General features: G+C 46.4%; 1 protein-coding gene across 2 annotated transcripts; it reads right to left on the reverse strand.

Annotated features, from left to right (window-relative positions):
- Nucleotides 1-848: 848 nt before the first annotated feature.
- On the reverse strand, nt 849-21,774 carry sypa (synaptophysin a). 2 transcript variants are annotated; one of them, XM_072366586.1, is made up of 8 exons: nt 21,702-21,774; nt 15,469-15,534; nt 13,438-13,562; nt 12,257-12,455; nt 11,902-12,093; nt 10,225-10,437; nt 4,511-4,591; nt 849-3,197 (listed from the first exon to the last, which is right to left on the reverse strand). In XM_072366586.1, the coding sequence occupies exons 1-7, from the start codon at nt 21,717-21,719 to the stop codon at nt 4,526-4,528; spliced, it is 879 nt and encodes a 292-aa protein (XP_072222687.1). In that variant the 5' UTR covers nt 21,720-21,774; the 3' UTR covers nt 849-3,197; nt 4,511-4,525. The 2 variants fall into 2 exon arrangements, with proteins under 2 accessions (XP_072222687.1, XP_072222688.1); XM_072366587.1 differs by lacking the exon at nt 4,511-4,591.
- Nucleotides 21,775-23,354: the final 1,580 nt, after the last annotated feature.

Consider the following 23,354-nt stretch of genomic DNA (forward strand, 5'->3'; position numbering starts at 1 on the left):
AACCTGTACCCGACTCTTTGTACTCGGGATAATACCCCGTCAGCCACATTTCCACACTCTCTTTCCCGGCCAGCCTCTGCTCAGACCCCAACCGACAGCCTGTACCTCTAACCCTCCTCTAACCCTAACTCTAACCCTCTAACCCTCTAACTCTCTAACCCTAACCCTCCTCTAACCCTCTAACCCTCTAACCCTCTAACTCTCTAACCCTAACCCTCCTCTAACCCTCTAACCCTCTAACTCTCTAACCCTCTAACTCTAACCCTCTAACCCTCTAACCCTCTAACTCTCTAACCCTAAAACCCTAAAACCCTAAAACCCTCTAACACTCTAACCCTAACCCTCCTCTAACCATCTCCTCCCTCTGCAGAATCCTGGAAGCCTGGAAGTCTCCATCACGAGTATTTCCTGTTAAATATATTTTTCTTTGTTCCCTCCGGTCTGCTTTGGAGGCTCTTTTCTTTTCTTTTCTTTTCCTGACGGCACCAGCCAGGATGCTCCTGACCCTCATGTTTCCCGGTACTGTGAGCGGATCCACCAGCCGAGCCTCTACCTGGAGCCGCTCTGCCATCATCACCTTCACCAGACTAACTGAGAAGATCCTCTGGGCCACCCAAGACTGATCTGTTCACCGATCAATAAACTTACCTTTTCCTCTCCTGTCCTCTCTGGATCCGACTGGCTGAAACCCTTTCTGTTTCTTCCCATTTACTTGTTCATTCAGTCAGTTAGGGTTAGGGTTAGGGTTACCCTAACCCCTTCACTTCTTCATCAGTTAATTCATCGTTAAGTCGTATTCTGATGAGGTCATTTCATGTCTTCATTCAGAAGAAGAAACAGAACCAGGCTGAGACAAGTTTGTCCTTTATTGAAACTTTCCACTGAATAAACACAGCAGGGGGGCATCTCCTTAGCAACAAGTCACACACACATCATCTGTATCACTGTCAACACTGTCGCCATGGTTACTGATGCTGGGTATAATATCATCACAGGAAATTACATCACAGAGGCCGAGAGGAGAGTCACGAAGAAGAACAAGAAGAAGAAGAAGAGACTTAAAAAAGGATAAAAAAGAAAGAAAAATCCAAACTAACTAAAGCATAAAGATGGAGACAGAAGAAGTGCGGTCAGGTAATGATACACACACACACCTGTACAGGAAACAGGAAGTAGAATCACACTGGTCATTAGTTACTGAACAACACGAGCAGAAAACACGTCGCCATGCGGAGGAAGATACTCACAGCTATACTTTCCAGAAAAACAACCAAAGAGGAGGAAGAAGCATCACATTTTCTCAGAACTAAACTTTCCTGAAAGACGGAAACAAAAGCTGACAGAAACGTCCGTCTGAAGCCTAAAGCAGAGGCAACAGGAAGCTACACCACAGAGGGAGTTAACTCCAGGGCCTGAAGGCTGCTGAAGGAGTGGATTCAGACATCTGAACACACTCAGTATGAAGCAACAAAACAACGACGACGTCTCTGAGATTTAAAGGCAGGGAGGCCGGTGGAAGTCGTGTAACCAGTGAAAAACACAGTTATAACGTTACTTTAAACACGTCAAATTCTAGCAGGTTAGCAGCTATTTAAATCACCTGAAAATAGTACTTCTGTGGTACAGAGTCAGGCTAATTTTGTCTAATTTTGTCTAATTTTTATCTAGTTTTGTGTAGTTTTGTCTAATTTTATCTAATTGTGTCTAATTTTATCTAATTTTGTCTTGATTTGTGTAGTTTTGTCTAATTTGATCTAGTTTTGTCTTGTTTTATGTAGTTTTGTCTCATCTTTCGTACGTCAGCAGTACATCTGTGTTCAGATTCAGGTTCATCAGTTCAGTCTGTAAATGACAACAGGAAGGTTATTAAACTTGAAAAATCTGAGTGTTTTCAGTGCTAACGTAACAGTAACAGAACTCAAAGTTATACTAACAGTTATTGATGAAAACAGGTAGTTTATCAATAATTAGAAAGCAGTTGTTTATTATCTATGTGATCACAGACCAAATTATGAAGGTGTGGCACATCAGGACATGTTTTCCTGTTCCTGTAGAATATACACATTTATATATATATATATATATATATATATATATATGTTTTATATCTGATGTCATCAGAGGGATGAAACTGCGAGCAAAGTGTCGTTAGAGTGAAGAAGTTGGAGTAAAGCAGCAGAAACCTGTTCATCTGTAATAATCCTTCAGACGGACGTCTGTTCAGCAGCAACTTAACATACAAACACTTAAACTGTACTGACTGGGAACCATGTTGGACCCACCGGCACCACTATGAAGCTGCAGTCCACTATGACATCACTTCCTGTGTAGATATTTACATGCAGCAAGACAAACGGCCGGAAGGTGATGCTGGTGGACGTGCAGCTGCTCAGATCCTGTTTGGCGGTCCGGGCCTGGGGTTAGGGTAACCTAGGGCAACCTAGGGTAACCTAGGGTAACCTAGGGCAACCTAGGGTAACCTAGAGTAACCTAGGGCAACCTAGGGTAACCTAGGGCAACCTAGGGCAACCTAGGGTAACCTAGGGCAACCTAGGGTAACCTAGAGTAACCTAGGGCAACCTAGGGTAACCTAGGGCAACCTAGGGTAACCTAGAGTAACCTAGGGCAACCTAGGGTAACCTAGGGCAACCTAGGGTAACCTAGGGTAACCTAGGGCAACCTAGGGTAACCTAGAGTAACCTAGGGTAACCTAGGGCAACCTAGGGCAACCTAGGGTAACCTAGGGCAACCTAGGGTAACCTAGGGCAACCTAGGGCATCCTAACCCTAACCCTGAACCCAGTCTGAGCAGTTTCATGGTTAGGGGGTGGGGCTTATAACAAGGGGTGTGGCTGATCGTTGGGCTCGTTGGGGAACAAGAGGAAACATTTCAGTCTATATTATATATCTGTTCAGAGTGATATCTATACAACACAAACATACATTCTCTCCACAGATTACGAACTTGAATATGACTTTTCACCACCGTCACTGGTTTCTACTCATCAGTGATGTTGTTTGTTCAAGTTGTGGATTTGTTATTTATAATTCTCTTTTCTTATCATTTACACATTGATTCTCTATAGTGAACATCTAAACCCTCCCCCACCCACCCACCCGTTGACTCTGCAGACAGACAGGAGTGTTGCATTGTGGGTAGGTTGCAGGCGACCCACTGCTGGTTCACTCCGATGCTTCCTGTGAAGGAAAAACAAACTTCTTTAGTAGCTTCTGTGATGTCAGAGTTTCTGTCGTCATTCATTTCATGTGAAAACTAAAACTGATCCTCAGAACTGAAGATGGTCATCTGGAGACCCTCACCTCTGGGTCGTTAAGGTCACAAGGTTCTGACTGGTTCTGACTGCTCCTAACCAGCCCGGACTGGTTCTGACTGGTTCTGACTGGTCTTAACCAGCCAGGACTGGTCCTGACTGCTCCTGTCTAGTCCTGACTGAGTCTAACTGGCCCTAACCAGCCTGGACTGGTTCTGACTGCTCCTGTCTAGTCCTGACTGCTCCTGACTGGCCCTAACCAGCCTGGACTGGTTCTGACTGCTCCTGACTGGCCCTAACCAGCCTGGACTGGTTCTGACTGCTCCTGACTGCTCCTAACCAGCCCAGACTGGTTCTGACTGGTTCTCTCCTCTCGGGTCCTGACTGATTCTAACTAATCTTGTCTGGTCCCGACTGGTTCTGACTGGCCCTGACTGGTTCTGACTGGTTCTGCCAAAGCTCAGTGTATTCAGTTCCTGGTTATTTAACCCATCGGCATCGTTCATTCGTCACTTCCTGTTGTTACTTTGTGCCACAGCTCAGAACCCGTTAGAGTCGTTGACCCAGAGGTGAGGATGACCAGATTATTTCAGCTTTAGGTTTCAGGTGTAAAAGTTTAAAGTTTTCTTTATAGACATTGAGTGTAAATCTCTTCACATTATAGCAGAATACAAACTAAAGCAGGAAGATGGAAATTCATCAAGGTTAGTGGAACAAACCCAAAGCAACTGCTGATTGGCTCTAAGCTGTGATTCACCTCATCTCACTGCTTCCTCCCAACAGTCTTAATATGGGATACATCTGCAATAATGTTTCATTTAGGATTCATACACAAAGAAAAACAGGAGGTGAAGTTAGAAAACCTCATTTTTAAGATTTTAAGAATGAGAAGAATGTTGGACTCTGCTCCACGTGTTTTCACAACCATTCACACCTTGGATCATGTGACCGAAACATGCTTTTTCAGACAGCTGATACTCTCCAACAACTAGTTTAGAACTGAAGAACCTTTCAGCTGAGACGTGAAACGTCTTCACGGTCCAAGAAGAAGAAGAAGTCCAGCTGACCTTATTCGGGGTCACCTGACCCGGAGGACTGAGAATCTACACCAACATCAGACTGAAACAGTGATGGCGCTTCACTTTTCTTTGTTTCCAGCCTGCCTCTGGTCCAGGGGCCCCTCACATGATAATCCCCAAACCTGTCCCTGGTAGCTTGATCATCCCTGCATGGACTCACCTGCTTCCTGTCAGCTCACATCTGATTGGAGAAGGAGGTTGGCGCCCCCTGCTGGCCGTAGCCTTGACCGTACTCTGCATCCTGGTGAAGACGGAAACAACCGAGTGCTCAGAAAAAGGCCCGCCAGCTGTGCTCCACAACAAACCAGTTTATAAATAAAGCTGCGGGTTTGTTCATGATTCATGTTGTTTTGTTTATAGGTCAGTGTCACATTTCAGGTGAGGCCTACTTCCTTAACTGATCCCCTCGGGTAGATCTGTTTCCCAGCCTACTTCCTTAACTGATCCCCTCAGGTAGATCTGTTTCACAGCCTACTTCCTTAACTGATCCCCTCGGGTAGATCTGTTTCGCAACCTACTTCCTTAACTGATCCCCTCAGGTAGATCTGTTTCCCAGCCTACTTCCTTAACTGATCCCCTCGGGTAGATCTGTTTCACTGCCTACTTCCTTAACTGATCCCCTCGGGTAGATCTGTTTTGCAGCCTACTTCCTTAACTGATCCCCTCGGGTAGATCTGTTTCCCCGCCTACTTCTTTAACTGATCCCCTCAGGTAGATCTGTTTTACAGCCTACTTCCTTAACTGATCCCCTCAGGTAGATCTGTTTTACAGCCTACTTCCTTAACTGATCCCCTCAGGTAGATCTGTTTCCCAGCCTACTTCCTTAACTGATCCCCTCGGGTAGATCTGTTTCCCAGCCTACTTCCTTAACTGATCCCCTCGGGTAGATCTGTTTCCCAGCCTACTTCCTTAACTGATCCCCTCGGGTAGATCTGTTTCGCAGCCTACTTCCTTAACTGATCCCCTCGGGTAGATCTGTTTCGCAGCCTACTTCCTTAACTGATCCCCTCGGGTAGATCTGTTTCGCAGCCTACTTCCTTAACTGATCCCCTCGGGTAGATCTGTTTCGCAGCCTACTTCCTTAACTGATCCCCTCGGGTAGATCTGTTTCACAGCCTACTTCCTTAACTGATCCCCTCCGGTAGATCTGTTTCGCAACCTACTTCCTTAACTGATCCCCTCGGGTAGATCTGTTTCGCAGCCTACTTCCTTAACTGATCCCCTCGGGTAGATCTGTTTCGCAGCCTACTTCCTTAACTGATCCCCTCGGGTAGATCTGTTTCGCAGCCTACTTCCTTAACTGATCCCCTAAGGTAGATCTGTTTCGCAGCCTACTTCCTTAACTGATCCCCTAAGGTAGATCTGTTTCGCAGCCTACTTCCTTAACTGATCCCCTCAGTAAGATCTGTTTCCCAGCCTACTTCCTTAACTGATCCCCTCGGGTAGATCTGTTTCACAGCCTACTTCCTTAACTGATCCCCTCGGGTAGATCTGTTTCGCATTCTACTTCCTTAACTGATCCCCTCGGGTAGATCTGTTTCGCAGCCTACTTCCTTAACTGATCCCCTCAGGTAGATCTGTTTCGCATTCTACTTCCTTAACTGATCCCCTCAGTAAGATCTGTTTCCCAGCCTACTTCCTTAACTGATCCCCTCGGGTAGATCTGTTTCCCAGCCTACTTCCTTAACTGATCCCCTCGGGTAGATCTGTTTTGCATTCTACTTCCTTAACTGATCCCCTCGGGTAGATCTGTTTCGCAGCCTACTTCCTTAACTGATCCCCTCGGGTAGATCTGTTTCGCATTCTACTTCCTTAACTGATCCCCTCGGGTAGATCTGTTTCACAGCCTACTTCCTTAACTGATCCCCTCGGGTAGATCTGTTTCACAGCCTACTTCCTTAACTGATCCCCTCGGGTAGATCTGTTTCGCAGCCTACTTCCTTAACTGATCCCCTCGGGTAGATCTGTTTCGCATTCTACTTCCTTAACTGATCCCCTCGGGTAGATCTGTTTCGCATTCTACTTCCTTAACTGATCCCCTCGGGTAGATCTGTTTCACAGCCTACTTCCTTAACTGATCCCCTCGGGTAGATCTGTTTCACAGCCTACTTCCTTAACTGATCCCCTCGGGTAGATCTGTTTCGCAGCCTACTTCCTTAACTGATCCCCTCGGGTAGATCTGTTTCGCATTCTACTTCCTTAACTGATCCCCTCAGTAAGATCTGTTTCCCAGCCTACTTCCTTAACTGATCCCCTCGGGTAGATCTGTTTCACAGCCTACTTCCTTAACTGATCCCCTCGGGTAGATCTGTTTCGCATTCTACTTCCTTAACTGATCCCCTCGGGTAGATCTGTTTCGCATTCTACTTCCTTAACTGATCCCCTCAGGTAGATCTGTTTCGCAGCCTACTTCCTTAACTGATCCCCTCAGTAAGATCTGTTTCCCAGCCTACTTCCTTAACTGATCCCCTCGGGTAGATCTGTTTCACAGCCTACTTCCTTAACTGATCCCCTCGGGTAGATCTGTTTCGCATTCTACTTCCTTAACTGATCCCCTCGGGTAGATCTGTTTCGCAGCCTACTTCCTTAACTGATCCCCTCGGGTAGATCTGTTTCGCATTCTACTTCCTTAACTGATCCCCTCAGTAAGATCTGTTTCCCAGCCTACTTCCTTAACTGATCCCCTCGGGTAGATCTGTTTTGCATTCTACTTCCTTAACTGATCCCCTCGGGTAGATCTGTTTCGCAGCCTACTTCCTTAACTGATCCCCTCGGGTAGATCTGTTTCGCATTCTACTTCCTTAACTGATCCCCTCAGGTAGATCTGTTTCGCATTCTACTTCCTTAACTGATCCCCTCAGTAAGATCTGTTTCCCAGCCTACTTCCTTAACTGATCCCCTCGGGTAGATCTGTTTTGCATTCTACTTCCTTAACTGATCCCCTCGGGTAGATCTGTTTCGCAGCCTACTTCCTTAACTGATCCCCTCGGGTAGATCTGTTTCGCATTCTACTTCCTTAACTGATCCCCTCGGGTAGATCTGTTTCGCAGCCTACTTCCTTAACTGATCCCCTCGGGTAGATCTGTTTCGCATTCTACTTCCTTAACTGATCCCCTCGGGTAGATCTGTTTCACACCCTACTTCCTTAACTGATCCCCTCAGGTAGATCTTTTTCGCAGCCTCCTTCCTTAACTGATCCCCTCGGGTAGATCTGTTTCACAGCCTACTTCCTTAACTGATCCCCTCGGGTAGATCTGTTTCGCATTCTACTTCCTTAACTGATCCCCTCGGGTAGATCTGTTTCGCATTCTACTTCCTTAACTGATCCCCTCAGGTAGATCTGTTTCGCATTCTACTTCCTTAACTGATCCCCTCAGGTAGATCTTTTTCGCAGCCTCCTTCCTTAACTGATCCCCTCGGGTAGATCTGTTTCGCAGCCTACTTCCTTAACTGATCCCCTCAGTAAGATCTGTTTCCCAGCCTACTTCCTTAACTGATCCCCTCGGGTAGATCTGTTTCACAGCCTACTTCCTTAACTGATCCCCTCGGGTAGATCTGTTTCGCATTCTACTTCCTTAACTGATCCCCTCGGGTAGATCTGTTTCGCAGCCTACTTCCTTAACTGATCCCCTCGGGTAGATCTGTTTCGCATTCTACTTCCTTAACTGATCCCCTCAGTAAGATCTGTTTCCCAGCCTACTTCCTTAACTGATCCCCTCGGGTAGATCTGTTTTGCATTCTACTTCCTTAACTGATCCCCTCGGGTAGATCTGTTTCGCAGCCTACTTCCTTAACTGATCCCCTCGGGTAGATCTGTTTCGCATTCTACTTCCTTAACTGATCCCCTCAGGTAGATCTGTTTCGCATTCTACTTCCTTAACTGATCCCCTCAGTAAGATCTGTTTCCCAGCCTACTTCCTTAACTGATCCCCTCGGGTAGATCTGTTTCGCATTCTACTTCCTTAACTGATCCCCTCGGGTAGATCTGTTTCACAGCCTACTTCCTTAACTGATCCCCTCGGGTAGATCTGTTTCACAGCCTACTTCCTTAACTGATCCCCTCGGGTAGATCTGTTTCGCAGCCTACTTCCTTAACTGATCCCCTCGGGTAGATCTGTTTCGCATTCTACTTCCTTAACTGATCCCCTCGGGTAGATCTGTTTCACAGCCTACTTCCTTAACTGATCCCCTCGGGTAGATCTGTTTCACAGCCTACTTCCTTAACTGATCCCCTCGGGTAGATCTGTTTCACAGCCTACTTCCTTAACTGATCCCCTCGGGTAGATCTGTTTCGCAGCCTACTTCCTTAACTGATCCCCTCGGGTAGATCTGTTTCGCATTCTACTTCCTTAACTGATCCCCTCAGTAAGATCTGTTTCCCAGCCTACTTCCTTAACTGATCCCCTCGGGTAGATCTGTTTCACAGCCTACTTCCTTAACTGATCCCCTCGGGTAGATCTGTTTCGCATTCTACTTCCTTAACTGATCCCCTCGGGTAGATCTGTTTCGCATTCTACTTCCTTAACTGATCCCCTCAGGTAGATCTGTTTCGCAGCCTACTTCCTTAACTGATCCCCTCAGTAAGATCTGTTTCCCAGCCTACTTCCTTAACTGATCCCCTCGGGTAGATCTGTTTCACAGCCTACTTCCTTAACTGATCCCCTCGGGTAGATCTGTTTCGCATTCTACTTCCTTAACTGATCCCCTCGGGTAGATCTGTTTCGCAGCCTACTTCCTTAACTGATCCCCTCGGGTAGATCTGTTTCGCATTCTACTTCCTTAACTGATCCCCTCAGTAAGATCTGTTTCCCAGCCTACTTCCTTAACTGATCCCCTCGGGTAGATCTGTTTTGCATTCTACTTCCTTAACTGATCCCCTCGGGTAGATCTGTTTCGCAGCCTACTTCCTTAACTGATCCCCTCGGGTAGATCTGTTTCGCATTCTACTTCCTTAACTGATCCCCTCAGGTAGATCTGTTTCGCATTCTACTTCCTTAACTGATCCCCTCAGTAAGATCTGTTTCCCAGCCTACTTCCTTAACTGATCCCCTCGGGTAGATCTGTTTTGCATTCTACTTCCTTAACTGATCCCCTCGGGTAGATCTGTTTCGCAGCCTACTTCCTTAACTGATCCCCTCGGGTAGATCTGTTTCGCATTCTACTTCCTTAACTGATCCCCTCAGGTAGATCTGTTTCACACCCTACTTCCTTAACTGATCCCCTCAGGTAGATCTTTTTCGCAGCCTCCTTCCTTAACTGATCCCCTCGGGTAGATCTGTTTCGCAGTTATCGGAGCCAGACGTCAGAAGCAGACTCCGGCCAATACTCACACAGACTTTAACAGAGAGAGCTCCAGGCTTCACTAAAACCACAACTTCACCCCTCAGGCTGAAAATATCACAGTGAGAAACGACAGAAAGCTAAAAAAACAAAAAGATTCTCGTTTAAAGTAATGTGATGTTCACAGTTTGCTGCAGCTTGTTCAGATGAAGGATAGCAGCCGGTTATGTAACGCCTCGTGCTGCATTCAGGGGCTGCAGACCCTAAAATCAGCTAAATTGATCAGCTAATCAATAGTTCAGGAACAAAGATGTGAGGAGTTGGAAACACGGAATGATGAGCAGTGATGTGAGATGAGATATCTGTGGTGGTTCATGTTTCGCGCTGTTCTAGTTGGAGTTTCTGGAGCTGGTTCTGGTGCTTTGGATCCTCTTTGTTCTGAGCAGGGGTTAAACAGTCAGGGTCCAGCTTGGTTTTTGGGTCTAAAGAGTCTAAAGAGTCTTACATATTTAATCAGGAGGATGTGAAACATCTTCCAGCTGCAGCTCAAATCAAACCAGCCCTACAGTTACCTGCAGCAGCCTTTCAGCTCACCTGGTTGTATCCTTGCTGGCTGTAGTCAGGTTGGTAGCCTCCCTGGTTGCTGGCATAGGGGTCTTGTTCGTACGCCCCCTGCTGGTCATACGCATCAGGAGCCGCTTTCGCCTCGGGAGGTGGAGCCCGCATGAAGGGAGCGATGATGCCCGTCTCCTTAAAGACGAACCAGAGGTTTCCCACCCACAGGACCAGGTTTATGAAACCAAACGCCTGCGAGGAGACGATGAAGGTCAGAACAGACACCCAGCCCTACTTTCAGTCCCACCTGATGACCCCTCGGTCTCAGCATGAATCTGAGCTCTTCTCTGAAGTAACGTTACCTTTAACTGAACTTCTCTCAGACTGATTTTAACCATTTAATCTTGACCGGGGACTTTAACATTCACACAGATAATATGATGGTAAAGCCAGAGAATTCTGTGCTGGACATGTTTGGTTTGTGGCACCATGTAACAGAACCGACCCACCGTCGAGGTCACGCTCTGGACCTGGTCATTTCTAAAGGTTTCTTAAGATTACTCAGAATGTTCAAACAACCAGCTTCTCGGTTAAGAAGAGGCACATTAATGACAAAACAAGTGCTCAGTTTAGGGAGGCCAGAGCTATTTCAGCAGAATTTTGACACGTTTTGTCCAATACGATAAACAGTTAAACAAGTTGCTTTTTGGGGAAAATAAGGGACAGAAATGATAAAATGTCTCTACAACCCAGCCTCAGCTTCATTCTGTTCTCTGCTAGCATCCTTCTCAGCTAACAAGCCTACTGATTTCCATTAAGATGCTAACAAGCTAACTGATTTCCATTAAAATGCTAACAAGCCTACTGATTTCCATTAAAATGCTAACAAGCTAACTGATTTCCATTAAAATGCTAACAAGCTAACTGATTTCCATTAAAATGCTAACAAGCTAACTGATTTCCATTAAGATGCTAACAAGCCTACTGATTTCCATTAAAATGCTAACAAGCTAACTGATTTCCATTAAAATGCTAACAAGCTAACTGATTTCCATTAAAATGCTAACAAGCTAACTGATTTCCATTAAAATGCTAACAAGCTAACTGATTTCCATTAAAATGCTAACAAGCTAACTGATTTCCATTAAGATGCTAACAAGCTAACTGATTTCCATTAAAATGCTAACAAGCCTACTGATTTCCATTAAAATGCTAACAAGCTAACTGATTTCCATTAAGATGCTAACAAGCTAACTGATTTCCATTAAAATGCTAACAAGCTAACTGATTTCCATTAAAATGCTAACAAGCCTACTGATTTCCATTAAAATGCTAACAAGCTAACTGATTTCCATTAAGATGCTAACAAGCTAACTGGCTTTTACAATGGACACACTTTACAGTATTTTCTCTTTTTGAGCACATTGTGCGACAGTAAAAACTGTCTGTGTGAAACAGGTGAGCAGAACATGTTGGTGGGAGTTAAATGAAGCATCGAAGCAGATCATTTACATCGAGTTAATCGAGTTAATCGATGACTTGTTTCAGTCTTACTGAATATCAAAGAGGTTTTTCTATCTTGACGACTCATCGGTACATCCTGGTTCTGACTGTTGGATTAGACGGTAAATCATATTTGAGAGTTTTTTGAAGCTAAAACTCTGATATCACCCAAACGGTGAAGGTCACATGCACCTGAGCCTCAGAGCCTCTTACCACAGAGGTGTTGAGTCCGGACATGACCGGGTCATGGACTTCGCGGCAGCGGTTCTCCTTGTTGCTGCAGGCGTTGATCATGGTGGTCACTTTGTCCGGATCGGTCGCCGTCTTCACATCGGAGAGACCTTTGGCCCAAGCTGCCGAACTCACCAGCCACATGAAGGCAAATACCCCCGTCACTCCCAGGTCCTGCAACAGCACCCCGGTGGAGGTGAATCATGTGACAACCTTTTCATTTTGGGGTCAGGGCTTTGTAATGACCAGCCTGTGCTCTTTCCTCCACTTCCACCCTCTGTAGCATAGCGTGGAACAACGGGTTTATTTAACGGGGCACTCAGACGGCTCTACTTACAATCAGAGGGCCCTTGTTGTTCTCCTTGTACTTTTCAAAAAAGAAGACATAGATGCTCAGAGCCGCTGTGGAGTAGAGGAAGGCGAAGACACCGATGGTTACGAAAAATTCAGCCGAGGAAGAGTAGTCGCCAACCAGGAAGACGCGATCTTTGTTGCCGTCCTTACAGGTGGGGGCATCGAAGTATTCCTGGTGGAGTCTGATAGAAGAAGAGTCAATTAGTGGCGATGAAGACCAAAAAACAACCAGATGGATGAATATTACGTTTATTAGACTTCCTGTCAGCATTGTGACAAACAGAAGATCAGTTGTTTTATCTGATTTGATGAAGAAATTCAGATTTCATAAACTAAAATCATCCCTTCCTGCCCTGACTGTTTGCTGCTGGCTACAGGAGGGACTCCTGGGGGCAGTGGAGGGTCGTGTCCCCGGCGATTCTTTCTGTTGAGGACATCGAGGATCTTTACACATTCAGAACCATGATAACGGGCTTTCTGCTGATTGGATCAGGCTTTGCTCTGGTGTATCGAACAATGTATAAGTCAGAGACAGCATTAGGTCCCATTAAGTTTGAATCGGTGGGCGGAGCTATTGGCGCTCAGACTGTGGTCATTAACCGCAACATGGAAACATCTGGGAGAAGCTGGTGGCTTTGCAAAGGCGTTTGGATCGGTTTCTGTGACCAGAATGGACAAAAAGAGTGAGTCGTGTCCGACTCGCCCTAACAATCATAATCTAATCTGCATTCTGGCTTTTTTTGCATTTTTATGTGTGAAGCGAGCAAATGTTTGCTTATGTTTTGAGTTCTATGTTGGATGGTGAGCTGATGTTTGCTGTTCTTCTTCTGTTCTTCTTCTGTTCTTCTTCTGTTCTTCTTCTGTTCTTCTTCTGTTCTTCTTCTGTTCTTCTTCTGTTCTTCTTCTGTTCTTCTTCTTGTTCTGTTGCTGAGGTTTTTTCCCGGCCCTATACTCTAACTATACTTTACTACTCTACTATAACCCTAACCCTAACCCCCAGGAGTATAGTCTGGATGCTGTGTTTTCCCCTCTGGGATAAATAAGGTAATTCTAACTCTGATTCTGATAAACTTAGATAATCACATGCGCTTCATTCCTGTGAACTGCATGGGGAGGTTTTCCTGTTAAAACAGGAAGCCTGTTTCTGTGTCGGCGTGTTCTGACCTGAACGGATACTCGAACTCCACCTCTATACTCAGGTCGCTCTCCGTTCGGTTCTTACACTCCACCGCCACCTGGAACATCCCAGAATAACTGCCACAGGTGGAGAAGGCGAAGATGGCGAAGAACTGGAGGAAGAAAAGTTATTTAGTAAAGGAGAGATTCTCCCAGGATGACTGATTCTCTACGGTGAAGAAAGCCCGTCCTTCCTGGTTCTGGTTCTGGTTCTGATGGAGGTTTCTTCCTGTTAAAAGGCAGTTTTTTCTCTCCCAGTCGCCTCGAGCAGCTCAGGATCAGAGAGAAGTTTCAGTGCAACCTGCTGGTTTCCTGTTACAATGAATTGGCTTGAATTGGATTGAATTGGATTGTAATTGGCTTGAATTAGACTGTAATTGGCTTGAATTGAAGTGCCCTGAGATTAATTTTTTTTTGTGATTTGGGGCTTTAGAAATGAACCTGAACTGAATTGGAGAAAGTTGGTGTTTGCTGAGTGCAGGTAAGTAGGATGAGGCAGATATAGCTGGAGTGCTGTGCTGCCCAATAGCACCAAAATGGGACACGCCCCAACATTTTTACCTTTCACTTCAGCTGATTCTCACCTGAATCTAACACTGAATCTACTGAAGACAAACACAAACAGTCCCTGAATGACCTCTTTTTGTCCAAATGTCCACAGAAGGTCAGAAATCCTATTGGTCCTCACAGAGATAGAAGGCCAAGCAGGGATTGGACAGTCTGACTGCGGCCATCTGTGCACTGTGTGGGTGTTTAAACAGATACCAGGTGGGATGACATCACTTCCTGTTCACTCTGTTGCTGCAGCTTCAGGGAAATCAAGGGTTTAACTCTGAGCTCACTGAAAACCTCTCTCTGGCAGAACCAGAACCAGGAAGGAACCTCTGGCAGAACCAGGAAGAAACCTCTAGCAGAACCAGAACCAGGAAGAAACCTCTGGCAGAACCAGAACCAGGAAGAAACCTCTGGCAGAACCAGGAAGAAACCTCTGGCAGAACCAGAACCAGGAAGGAACCTCTGGCAGAACCAGGAAGAAACCTCTAGCAGAACCAGAACCAGGAAGAAACCTCTGGCAGAACCAGAACCAGGAAGAAACCTCTGGCAGAACCAGGAAGAAACCTCTGGCAGAACCAGAACCAGGAAGAAACCTCTGGCAGAACCAGGAAGAAACCTCTGGCAGAACCAGAACCAGGAAGAAACCTCTGGCAGAACCAGGAAGAAACCTCTAGCAGAACCAGAACCAGGAAGAAACCTCTGGCAGAACCAGGAAGAAACCTCTGGCAGAACCAGAACCAGGAAGAAACCTCTGGCAGAACCAGGAAGAAACCTCTAGCAGAACCAGAACCAGGAAGGAACCTCTGGCAGAACCAGGAAGAAACCTCTAGCAGAACCAGGAAGAAACCTCTAGCAGAACCAGAACCAGGAAGAAACCTCTGGCAGAACCAGAACCAGGAAGAAACCTCTGGCAGAACCAGGAAGAAACCTCTGGCAGAACCAGAACCAGGAAGAAACCTCTGGCAGAACCAGGAAGAAACCTCTGGCAGAACCAGAACCAGGAAGAAACCTCTGGCAGAACCAGGAAGAAACCTCTAGCAGAACCAGAACCAGGAAGGAACCTCTGGCAGAACCAGGAAGAAACCTCTAGCAGAACCAGGAAGAAACCTCTAGCAGAACCAGAACCAGGAAGAAACCTCTGGCAGAACCAGAACCAGGAAGAAACCTCTGGCAGAACCAGGAAGAAACCTCTGGCAGAACCAGAACCAGGAAGAAACCTCTGGCAGAACCAGGAAGAAACCTCTGGCAGAACCAGAACCAGGAAGAAACCTCTGGCAGAACCAGGAAGAAACCTCTAGCAGAACCAGAACCAGGAAGGAACCTCTGGCAGAACCAGGAAGAAACCTCTGGCAGAACCAGACAGAACATAAAGTATTTCCCACGTGAAACAGCTGCTGTGTGAATAACTGTTAAACTTAGGAAGGTTGTTGGTGTTCAGTTATTTTCACTCATTATTTAACTCACCCATTGTAAGACCTTGATGAAACCCAGAGGAACCTTCAGAACCCTGAACTGACCCTGGGCCACCAGCTGCAGAGACACATAAACACCAGTTATACACGGTCAGGAAGAAGAACATTACAGTTTATATCATTGGAATATAATATAATATAATATAATATAATATAATATAATATAATATAATATAATATAATATATTATAATATAATATAATATAATATAATATAATATAATATAATATAATATAATATAATATAATATAATATAATATAATAAATTCCATGGATCGCACTCTGGGCAGCCTGCACATCTGTGATGGAAACGCAGGGCCTGTGCCGTCGGTCCATAACATCCAGAGAAACCGGCGTCTCCATGGAGACGGCTGATTCAGGAGCTCCGCTCCCATGATGTTTGGTTCCAGCGTTATTTCTGACCGGATCATTTTTGATTGTATGATACCGCTCTGGGAAACCGGAGATTATTTTCTCCTCCATTATTTCCCTCTTTCTGCCTTTTTCCACCTTCGCTCCATAACTGGCTGTTACCAGCGTTACGCTGCTCATTTGCATAAAGTTGAGCCTCTTTCAACTTTCAACGCTGGTCACTCCGGCCGCTCATCGATGCCAGCCAGCGGGTTAGAGTCTCCAGTTAACACACGAATGTATTTGGGTGGTGGGAGGAACCCAGAGAGAACCCAGCGAGAACCCAGCGAGAACCCAGAGAGAACCCAGAGAGAACCCAGCGAGAACCCAGAGAGAACCCAGAGAGAACCCAGAGAGAACCCAGAGGAAACCCAGAAAGAACCCAGAGAGAACCCATAGAGAACCCATAGAGAACCCAGCGAGAACCCAGAAAGAACCCAGAGAGAACCCAGAGGAAACCCAGAAAGAACCCAGAGAGAACCCAGAGGAAACCCAGAGAGAACCCAGAGAAAACCCAGAGAGAACCCAGAGAGAACCCAGAGGAAACCCAGAAAGAACCCAGAGAGAACCCAGAGAGAACCCAGAGAAAACCCAGAGAGAACCCAGAGAGTACCCAGAGAGAACCCAGAGAGTACCCAGAGAAAACCCACAGAGAACCCAGAGAGTACCCAGATAGAACCCAGAGAGAACCCAGAGTGAACCCAGAGGAAACCCAGAGAGAACCCATAGAGAACCCAGCGAGAACCCAGAGGAAACCCAGAGAGAACCCAGAGAGAACCCAGAGAGTACCCAGATAGAACCCAGAGAGAACCCAGAGAGAACCCAGAGAGAACCCAGAGAGAACCCAGATAGAACCCAGAGAGAACCCAGAGAGAACCCAGAGAGAACCCAGAGAAAACCCAGAGATAAAGAACAGAAAGAACCAGCCGGGATCGGAGCCAGAACCTTCCTGCTGTGAGGAACCTCCACACCAACCTGCAGCCCCAATAAAAGAGCCATGAAGTGAAATTTGATAGATATTTGAACTCCACTGATCTTTTTATAGATTGTTTTCATGGACTCTGGTCTCAGATACGGTGAATATTAAATCTGTCATCAGTCAAACACGGAGACTGACACCAGAGAAGAGTTATTGATCTGTTTGTTTGAACACAGCATGTGATACTGTCTGTCGGTCCATTTGTTTCTGGAAGTGAACACATCAGCTCTGTAGACTCAGAGGCTCTGCCCCCAGCCTCCATGCAGAGTTGAACTGATGTGGAACCGAAACAGCTGCAGTATCCACAGCCTCAGTGCCTGCAGGGCGCCGATTTACCCGAATCTGTCTGAGCACAGCTAAAAGTAATGTTCTGCAGCCTCAGCAAACGCCTCACACCTGAGTTTTGGGTTCCAGGCTTTTCACCGGCTGTCGGCGACCTGTCGGCGACCTCCGGAGTCCCACAAGCCAACGAAACTCTCTTTCTTTGGCCTGATGGCTCCCCTCGCTGCCATGACAACCATCTTACAGCTGCTTCAGCAACGGATTCCCAGAACGAGACCCACTCAGCCTCAGACTCCAAACATTGGAGAAGCTCTGCTGGAGATGAGGGTTGAAGACGTCCTGGACTGCAGCCTCCACACCGAGCCTGTCCGGTATCCTCCTCCTCCTACCTGGTCCGATTCACCACCAGGTGGTGCTCACAGCTCGGCTTCCTCTCTTCACCGATGCTGGAACACGGTGTTTGTCTCGGACAAACTGCATTAGCGCAGATGTCCAAAGCACCAGGTCGGTTCAGATTTGGTGACGTGGGAAAATACGACATCCGCTCACTCGTGATTGGTCAGAAGAAGTTAGACATACAGGGTTAGCATTAAAAAACCACCATGAGAAGGATCCCTCTCAGGATCTTACCATTATATTTAGGAGATGTGATCGTACTTATTACACATTTTCTGGTGAGACTGGGCTCATTTTGCTCATCTACAGTGCTGAGAAACTCTGAATCCACCTGATGTTCACCACGACCTTCGGCCATATCTTTGGTAGAAGCGTGACCCGCCCTACTGGCTGCTCGGTTACACTCAGAGACGCGTTTACAGTTGCTCCAGATGATGTTCAGAGTCAGCTGTGTTTCAGTTGTTAGCGACGAGCCTTTGTTGGTGATAAAAGTCGACGACACGTTAGCTGTGTTCCTCTGTGTTTAACAGACACTGTGGCAACAAGTGCTTCAGGCTGCACAGCAGCTGGTTTACTGAGACACAAATGGCCAAAGTGCTAATGCTAACAGTTTATTTAATGCTAAAGCTAACAGTTTATTTAATGCTAATGCTAACAGTTTATTTAATGCTGAAGCTAACAGTTTATTTAATGCTAAAGCTAACAGTTTATTTAATGCTAAAGCTAACAGTTTATTTAATGGTAACAGTTTATTTAATGCTAATGCTAACAGTTTATTTAATGCTAAAGCTAACAGTTTATTTAATGCTAATGCTAACAGTTTATTTAATGCTGAAGCTAACAGTTTATTTAATGCTAAAGCTAACAGTTTATTTAATGCTAAAGCTAACAGTTTATTTAATGCTAAAGCTAACAGTTTATTTAATGCTGAAGCTAACAGTTTATTTAATGCTAAAGCTAACAGTTTATTTAATGCTAAAGCTAACAGTTTATTTAATGGTAACAGTTTATTTAATGCTAATGCTAACAGTTTATTTAATGCTAAAGCTAACAGTTTATTTAATGCTAATGCTAACAGTTTATTTAATGCTGAAGCTAACAGTTTATTTAATGCTAAAGCTAACAGTTTATTTAATGCTAATGCTAACAGTTTATTTAATGCTAAAGCTAACAGTTTATTTAATGCTAATGCTAACAGTTTATTTAATGCTGAAGCTAACAGTTTATTTAATGCTAAAGCTAACAGTTTATTTAATGCTAAAGCTAACAGTTTATTTAATGCTAAAGCTAACAGTTTATTTAATGCTGAAGCTAACAGTTTATTTAATGCTAAAGCTAACAGTTTATTTAATGCTAACCCTAACAGTTTATTTAATGCTAATGCTAACAGTTTATTTAATGCTAAAGCTAACAGTTTATTTAATGCTAATGCTAACAGTTTATTTAATGCTAACCCTAACAGTTTATTTAATGCTAATGCTAACAGTTTATTAGCACTTTGTGTGCAGAGGAGCCATGTTGGATTTTCAGGTCTGACTTCAGAGACCTTCTTGTTCATTTTTCTCAGAAATCCCAACTTCTGAGTTCAAATGAAATGCAGCGAGAGCTGGGCGACAAAACGATGTTAAAATGAGATATCAGTTAACTTTCCGTGGATCTCAGCCATCAGCAGAGGCCTTTTCAGTGGATCCGACTGTCTCCCAGAACTCTCCAGTCCAGACTCAGAAGAAAGTTTAAAACCATAATGACGGCGGACTGAAAAGCTTCCACTTCCTCAGTGGTTTGGATTCAGGAAAAGTGATGAAGAACAGATTAATATGAAGGTGAAGCTGGATGAGGTAACAGCTGCAGTTAATGTCTCTTAGCTTGGGTTAATAAACCCTAAAGTTGAACTATTTTAGTTATTATTATACTTTAGAAACTGAAAATAACTGAAAATAATACTGTGATAATAATGTCTTTTATAATATTTTTGCCCAGTTCAACAACAATCACATGTTCCAAATGGAATCAGATGATTGGTCAAGAGCGAGAATCAGCCAATCACAGGCAGAGCAGGTCACAGTTACCCATCCTGTTGATTTTCAAACACAATATTTCAAATGTTTCATGGCTGAAATGAAGAAGAAAGAACAGAAAATCTGTTTTCAGACAGAGGAAGTCCGGATGCTGCCGCTGGTTTAGTGGCCCTGATATTAAAAGCCTTATGAATGGGTCTGATGTGTGCTGATAAACGTTACTGATGACTCACTGTGGAGTTTAATGAGTGGATGGACCAATAGATAAAGGACAGGTTCACTCAGAAGGCAGCGGGATTGTCTGTTTCTGCAGGCTGCAGCTGCTGTGAAAGCTGCTCCTTTGTTGCTAACGTTTAACGGCTGAAATCACGTGACGGCGTTCAAACACAGCTGGACGTTCAAGGTGAAACGAAATATGAAGTCTGTCATGTTGATGAGTTACTTCCCATCACTCCCCTGACTAACCCTAACCCAGGCTGGCTTTAGCTTTTAGCTGACCTGATCACCTGCAGGTCCCTGCACTCCAGTTCACAGGCTGCAGGTGATGGAGATCAGAGCTTCAACAGGAGCTAGACTGAGCTGAGGAAGAGCAGAAGAGCTCATCATCATCAGGAGGAGGAGGAGGAGGAAGAGGAGGAGGAAGTAAGGAAGGAGAGGAAGGAAGGAAGGAGAGGAAGAGGAGGAAGGAAGGAAGGAGAGGAAGGAGAGGAAGGAAGGAAGGAGAGGAAGAGGAGGAGGAAGGAAGGAAGGAGAGGAAGGAGAGGAAGGAAGGAAGGAGAGGAAGAGGAGGAGGAAGGAAGGAAGGAGAGGAAGGAGAGGAAGGAAGGAAGGAGAGGAAGAGGAGGAGGAAGGAAGGAAGGAGAGGAAGGAGAGGAAGGAAGGAGAGGAGGAGGAAGGAAGGAAGGAAGGAAGGAAGGAAGGAAGGAAGGAAGGAAGGAGAGGAAGGAGAGGAGGAAGGAAGGAAGGAGAGGAAGAGCAGAAGAGCTCATCATCATCAGGAGGAGGAGGAGGAGGAAGAGGAGGAAGGAAGGAAGGAAGGAAGGAGAGGAGGAGGAAGGAAGGAAGGAGAGGAGGAGGAAGGAAGGAAGGAAGGAAGGAAGGAGAGGAGGAGGAAGAGGAGGAGGAAGGAAGGAAGGAAGGAAGGAAGGAAGGAAGGAGAGGAGGAGGAAGAGGAAGGAAGGAAGGAAGGAAGGAGAGGAGGAGGAAGGAAGGAAGGAAGAGCAGAAGAGCTCATCATCATCAGGAGGAGGAGAGGAAGGAAGGAGGAAGAGGAAGAGGAGGAGGAGGAGGAGGAGGAGGAAGGAAGGAAGGAGAGGAGGAGGAAGGAAGGAAGGAAGGAAGGAAGGAAGGAGAGGAGGAGGAAGAGGAGGAGGAAGGAAGGAGAGGAGGAGGAAGGAAGGAAGGAAGAGCAGAAGAGCTCATCATCATCAGGAGGAGGAGAGGAAGGAAGGAGGAAGAGGAAGAGGAGGAGGAGGGGCTCGGCTCGGCTCGGCTCGGCTCGGCTCGGCTCGGCTCGGCTGATCCCGATAAACAACAGGCCCAAACATCAGTTCGGCGCACAGAGCCGGTCCCGGTTCGGCCCACAGCAGTCACTATTTTAACAGCATCAGCACCATCTGGGGCGGAGATGAAGCCCCCCCCCCTCCTCCTCATCCTCCGGCTGCCATTTTACAACCACAAACACGCACACGCGCACACACGCACACTCAAAACAACATGATTTCCTGTCATCACGCGACGCAGCTGAAACGTTCATGTTTGAGGTGTTTTTGTTCAATCATCCCGCGGGGCTCAAAGCCCCCAGACGGCCCTAAACACCCCCTAAACACCCCCTAAACACCCCCTAAACACCCCCTAAACTCCCCCGGTCCGTCCAACAGCACCACCGAACCCCCCCACACCGACAGAACTAACACAGCACTCAGATCTGGACCGTGAGTTCGGCTGAGGCTCCGATCCGTGCTGCTGAACCTCCCGGAGCAGCTGGAGCCGCCGCTGCCGGAATGCGGCCCGACCCAGACAGACCCGGTAAGAACCGCCCCGAACTACGGCAGAAACACGACCCGAACCCCGGGCCGACAAGAGAACCGAATCAGAGGCGGACAGGTGAAATAAAAGCAGGATGCTGCGGGTTGGTACCTGATTTACGACGTCCATCCTGCCGCCTGTCGAGAGGAGAGAAGAGATGGAGACAGGGAGGAGGAGCGCGAGCTGGGGGGGGGGGGCGGGAGCTGTGTGTGTGGGGGGGGGGGGGGGGGGGGGGGGCGCGAGCTGTGGGGGGGGGGTTCTGCGTTTATTACTTTTTATTTTTTATTCAGGGGAAACATTTTAATAAACAAACAAACAAAGCAAATACATGACGTCACAGACTTAAAGAAAAATACTTAATCGGTTTAAAGTGTGTGTGTGTGTGTGGGGGGGGGGGGGGGGGGGGGGCAGCTGGTAGTAGGAGGTAGTGACGTAGGAGGATGATGATGATGCGCTTCTAAGTGCATCATGCGACCAGCTTTATTATTCATGAGTCTTTATTTATTAAATGTTTATGGAGCCAACAGGTAATAAAACATGTTATTTTTTATTTATTCTACATTTATATTAACAAACATTTATGATAAATTATGTTCTTCTTCTCTTCCTTTCAGTTTCTGTATTTTTTGGTCCCGTTTTTGCTGCTTCCAGCTTCCGGTTAAATCTGTGCTCAGCCCCCTTGGTTCTGAGGTTCTGTTGGAGTCAGTCTGTGGGTTTCTGGTTCTGGTTGCACCGCAGCCTTCAGCCAGCAAGGGGCCGGCAGGTGGATTTATCTTCCTGTGTTCTCCAGCAGAGGAGGAGGAGGAGCTGAAGGAGGAGTCCTGTCGGGTGTAATGTGGGACGGGGCTCTGCTGACTTCAACGGGACGTTGTGAGTCGGTGGGGGGAAACTTCCAGGAACCCCTCAGTCCTACTCACACGCCGGGGAGCTGGATGTGGTCAAAAAGCTCCTCGGTGGCAAGGCCTCGGGGGGATGAGGTCCCTCCGGAGCTCCTCAGGCTCTGGATGTCGTGGCGCTGTCTTCACTCGCCTCTGCAGCATCATGGACACCGGGGACAGTGCCCCTGGACTGGCAGACCGGAGGTTGTGTTCCAGCTACAGGGGAATCACACTCCTCAGCCTGAGGAGGATCCCTGGGGAGGTGTTCTGGGCCCGTCCCACTGGGAGGAGACCCGGGGAAGACCCAGGACACACTGGAGAGACTATGGCTCTCGGCTGGCCTGGGAACGCCTCGGGGTCCCCCCGGAAGAGCTGGAGGAAGTGGCCGGGGACAGAGAGGTCTGGGTCTCTCTGCTCAGGCTGCTGCCCCCCCGACCCCCGGTGTCAGTGATGGATAGTTATATAGTTACTATAGATGGTATTTCCTTGGCTTCTGGTCCTACAGGGAGGAACCTTGGAGTTATTTCTGACCAGGATCTGTTCTCTGACTCACATATAAAACAGGTTTCTGCCTTCTTTCATCTTCATAATATCATTAAAATCAGGACCATCCTGTCTCAGAGCAGAGAAGCTGCTCCATGCATCTGTTCCTTCAGGACTGAACTACTGTAATTCCTTATTATTGTTCTGTCCCACAGATTCTCTAAGAAGCCTCCAGCTGATCCAAAACCCTGCAGCCAGAGTTCTGCTGAGATCTAACCAATCTGATCCAAATCAGCTTTATTTATGATGCACTTTAGATTTCCACAGGGACCAAAGTGAATAATAACAGAATACATAAAAACATAGAATACTGAAATCCAAAATACTTTAAAACCATTAATGC

This window comes from Leuresthes tenuis, unplaced genomic scaffold (assembly GCF_036924035.1).
Source record: "Leuresthes tenuis unplaced genomic scaffold, fLeuTen1.0.hap1 SCAF_16, whole genome shotgun sequence".
Lineage (NCBI taxonomy): Eukaryota > Metazoa > Chordata > Actinopteri > Atheriniformes > Atherinopsidae > Leuresthes > Leuresthes tenuis.

Coding starts and splice junctions, on each gene's coding strand:
- sypa (XM_072366586.1), bottom strand. Junction 12,094..12,256: donor ACAACAAGGGCCCTCTGATT/GTAAGTAGAGCC, acceptor GTGCTGTTGCAG/GACCTGGGAGTGACGGGGGT. Junction 4,592..10,224: donor GCCAGCAAGGATACAACCAG/GTGAGCTGAAAG, acceptor CGTCTTCACCAG/GATGCAGAGTACGGTCAAGG.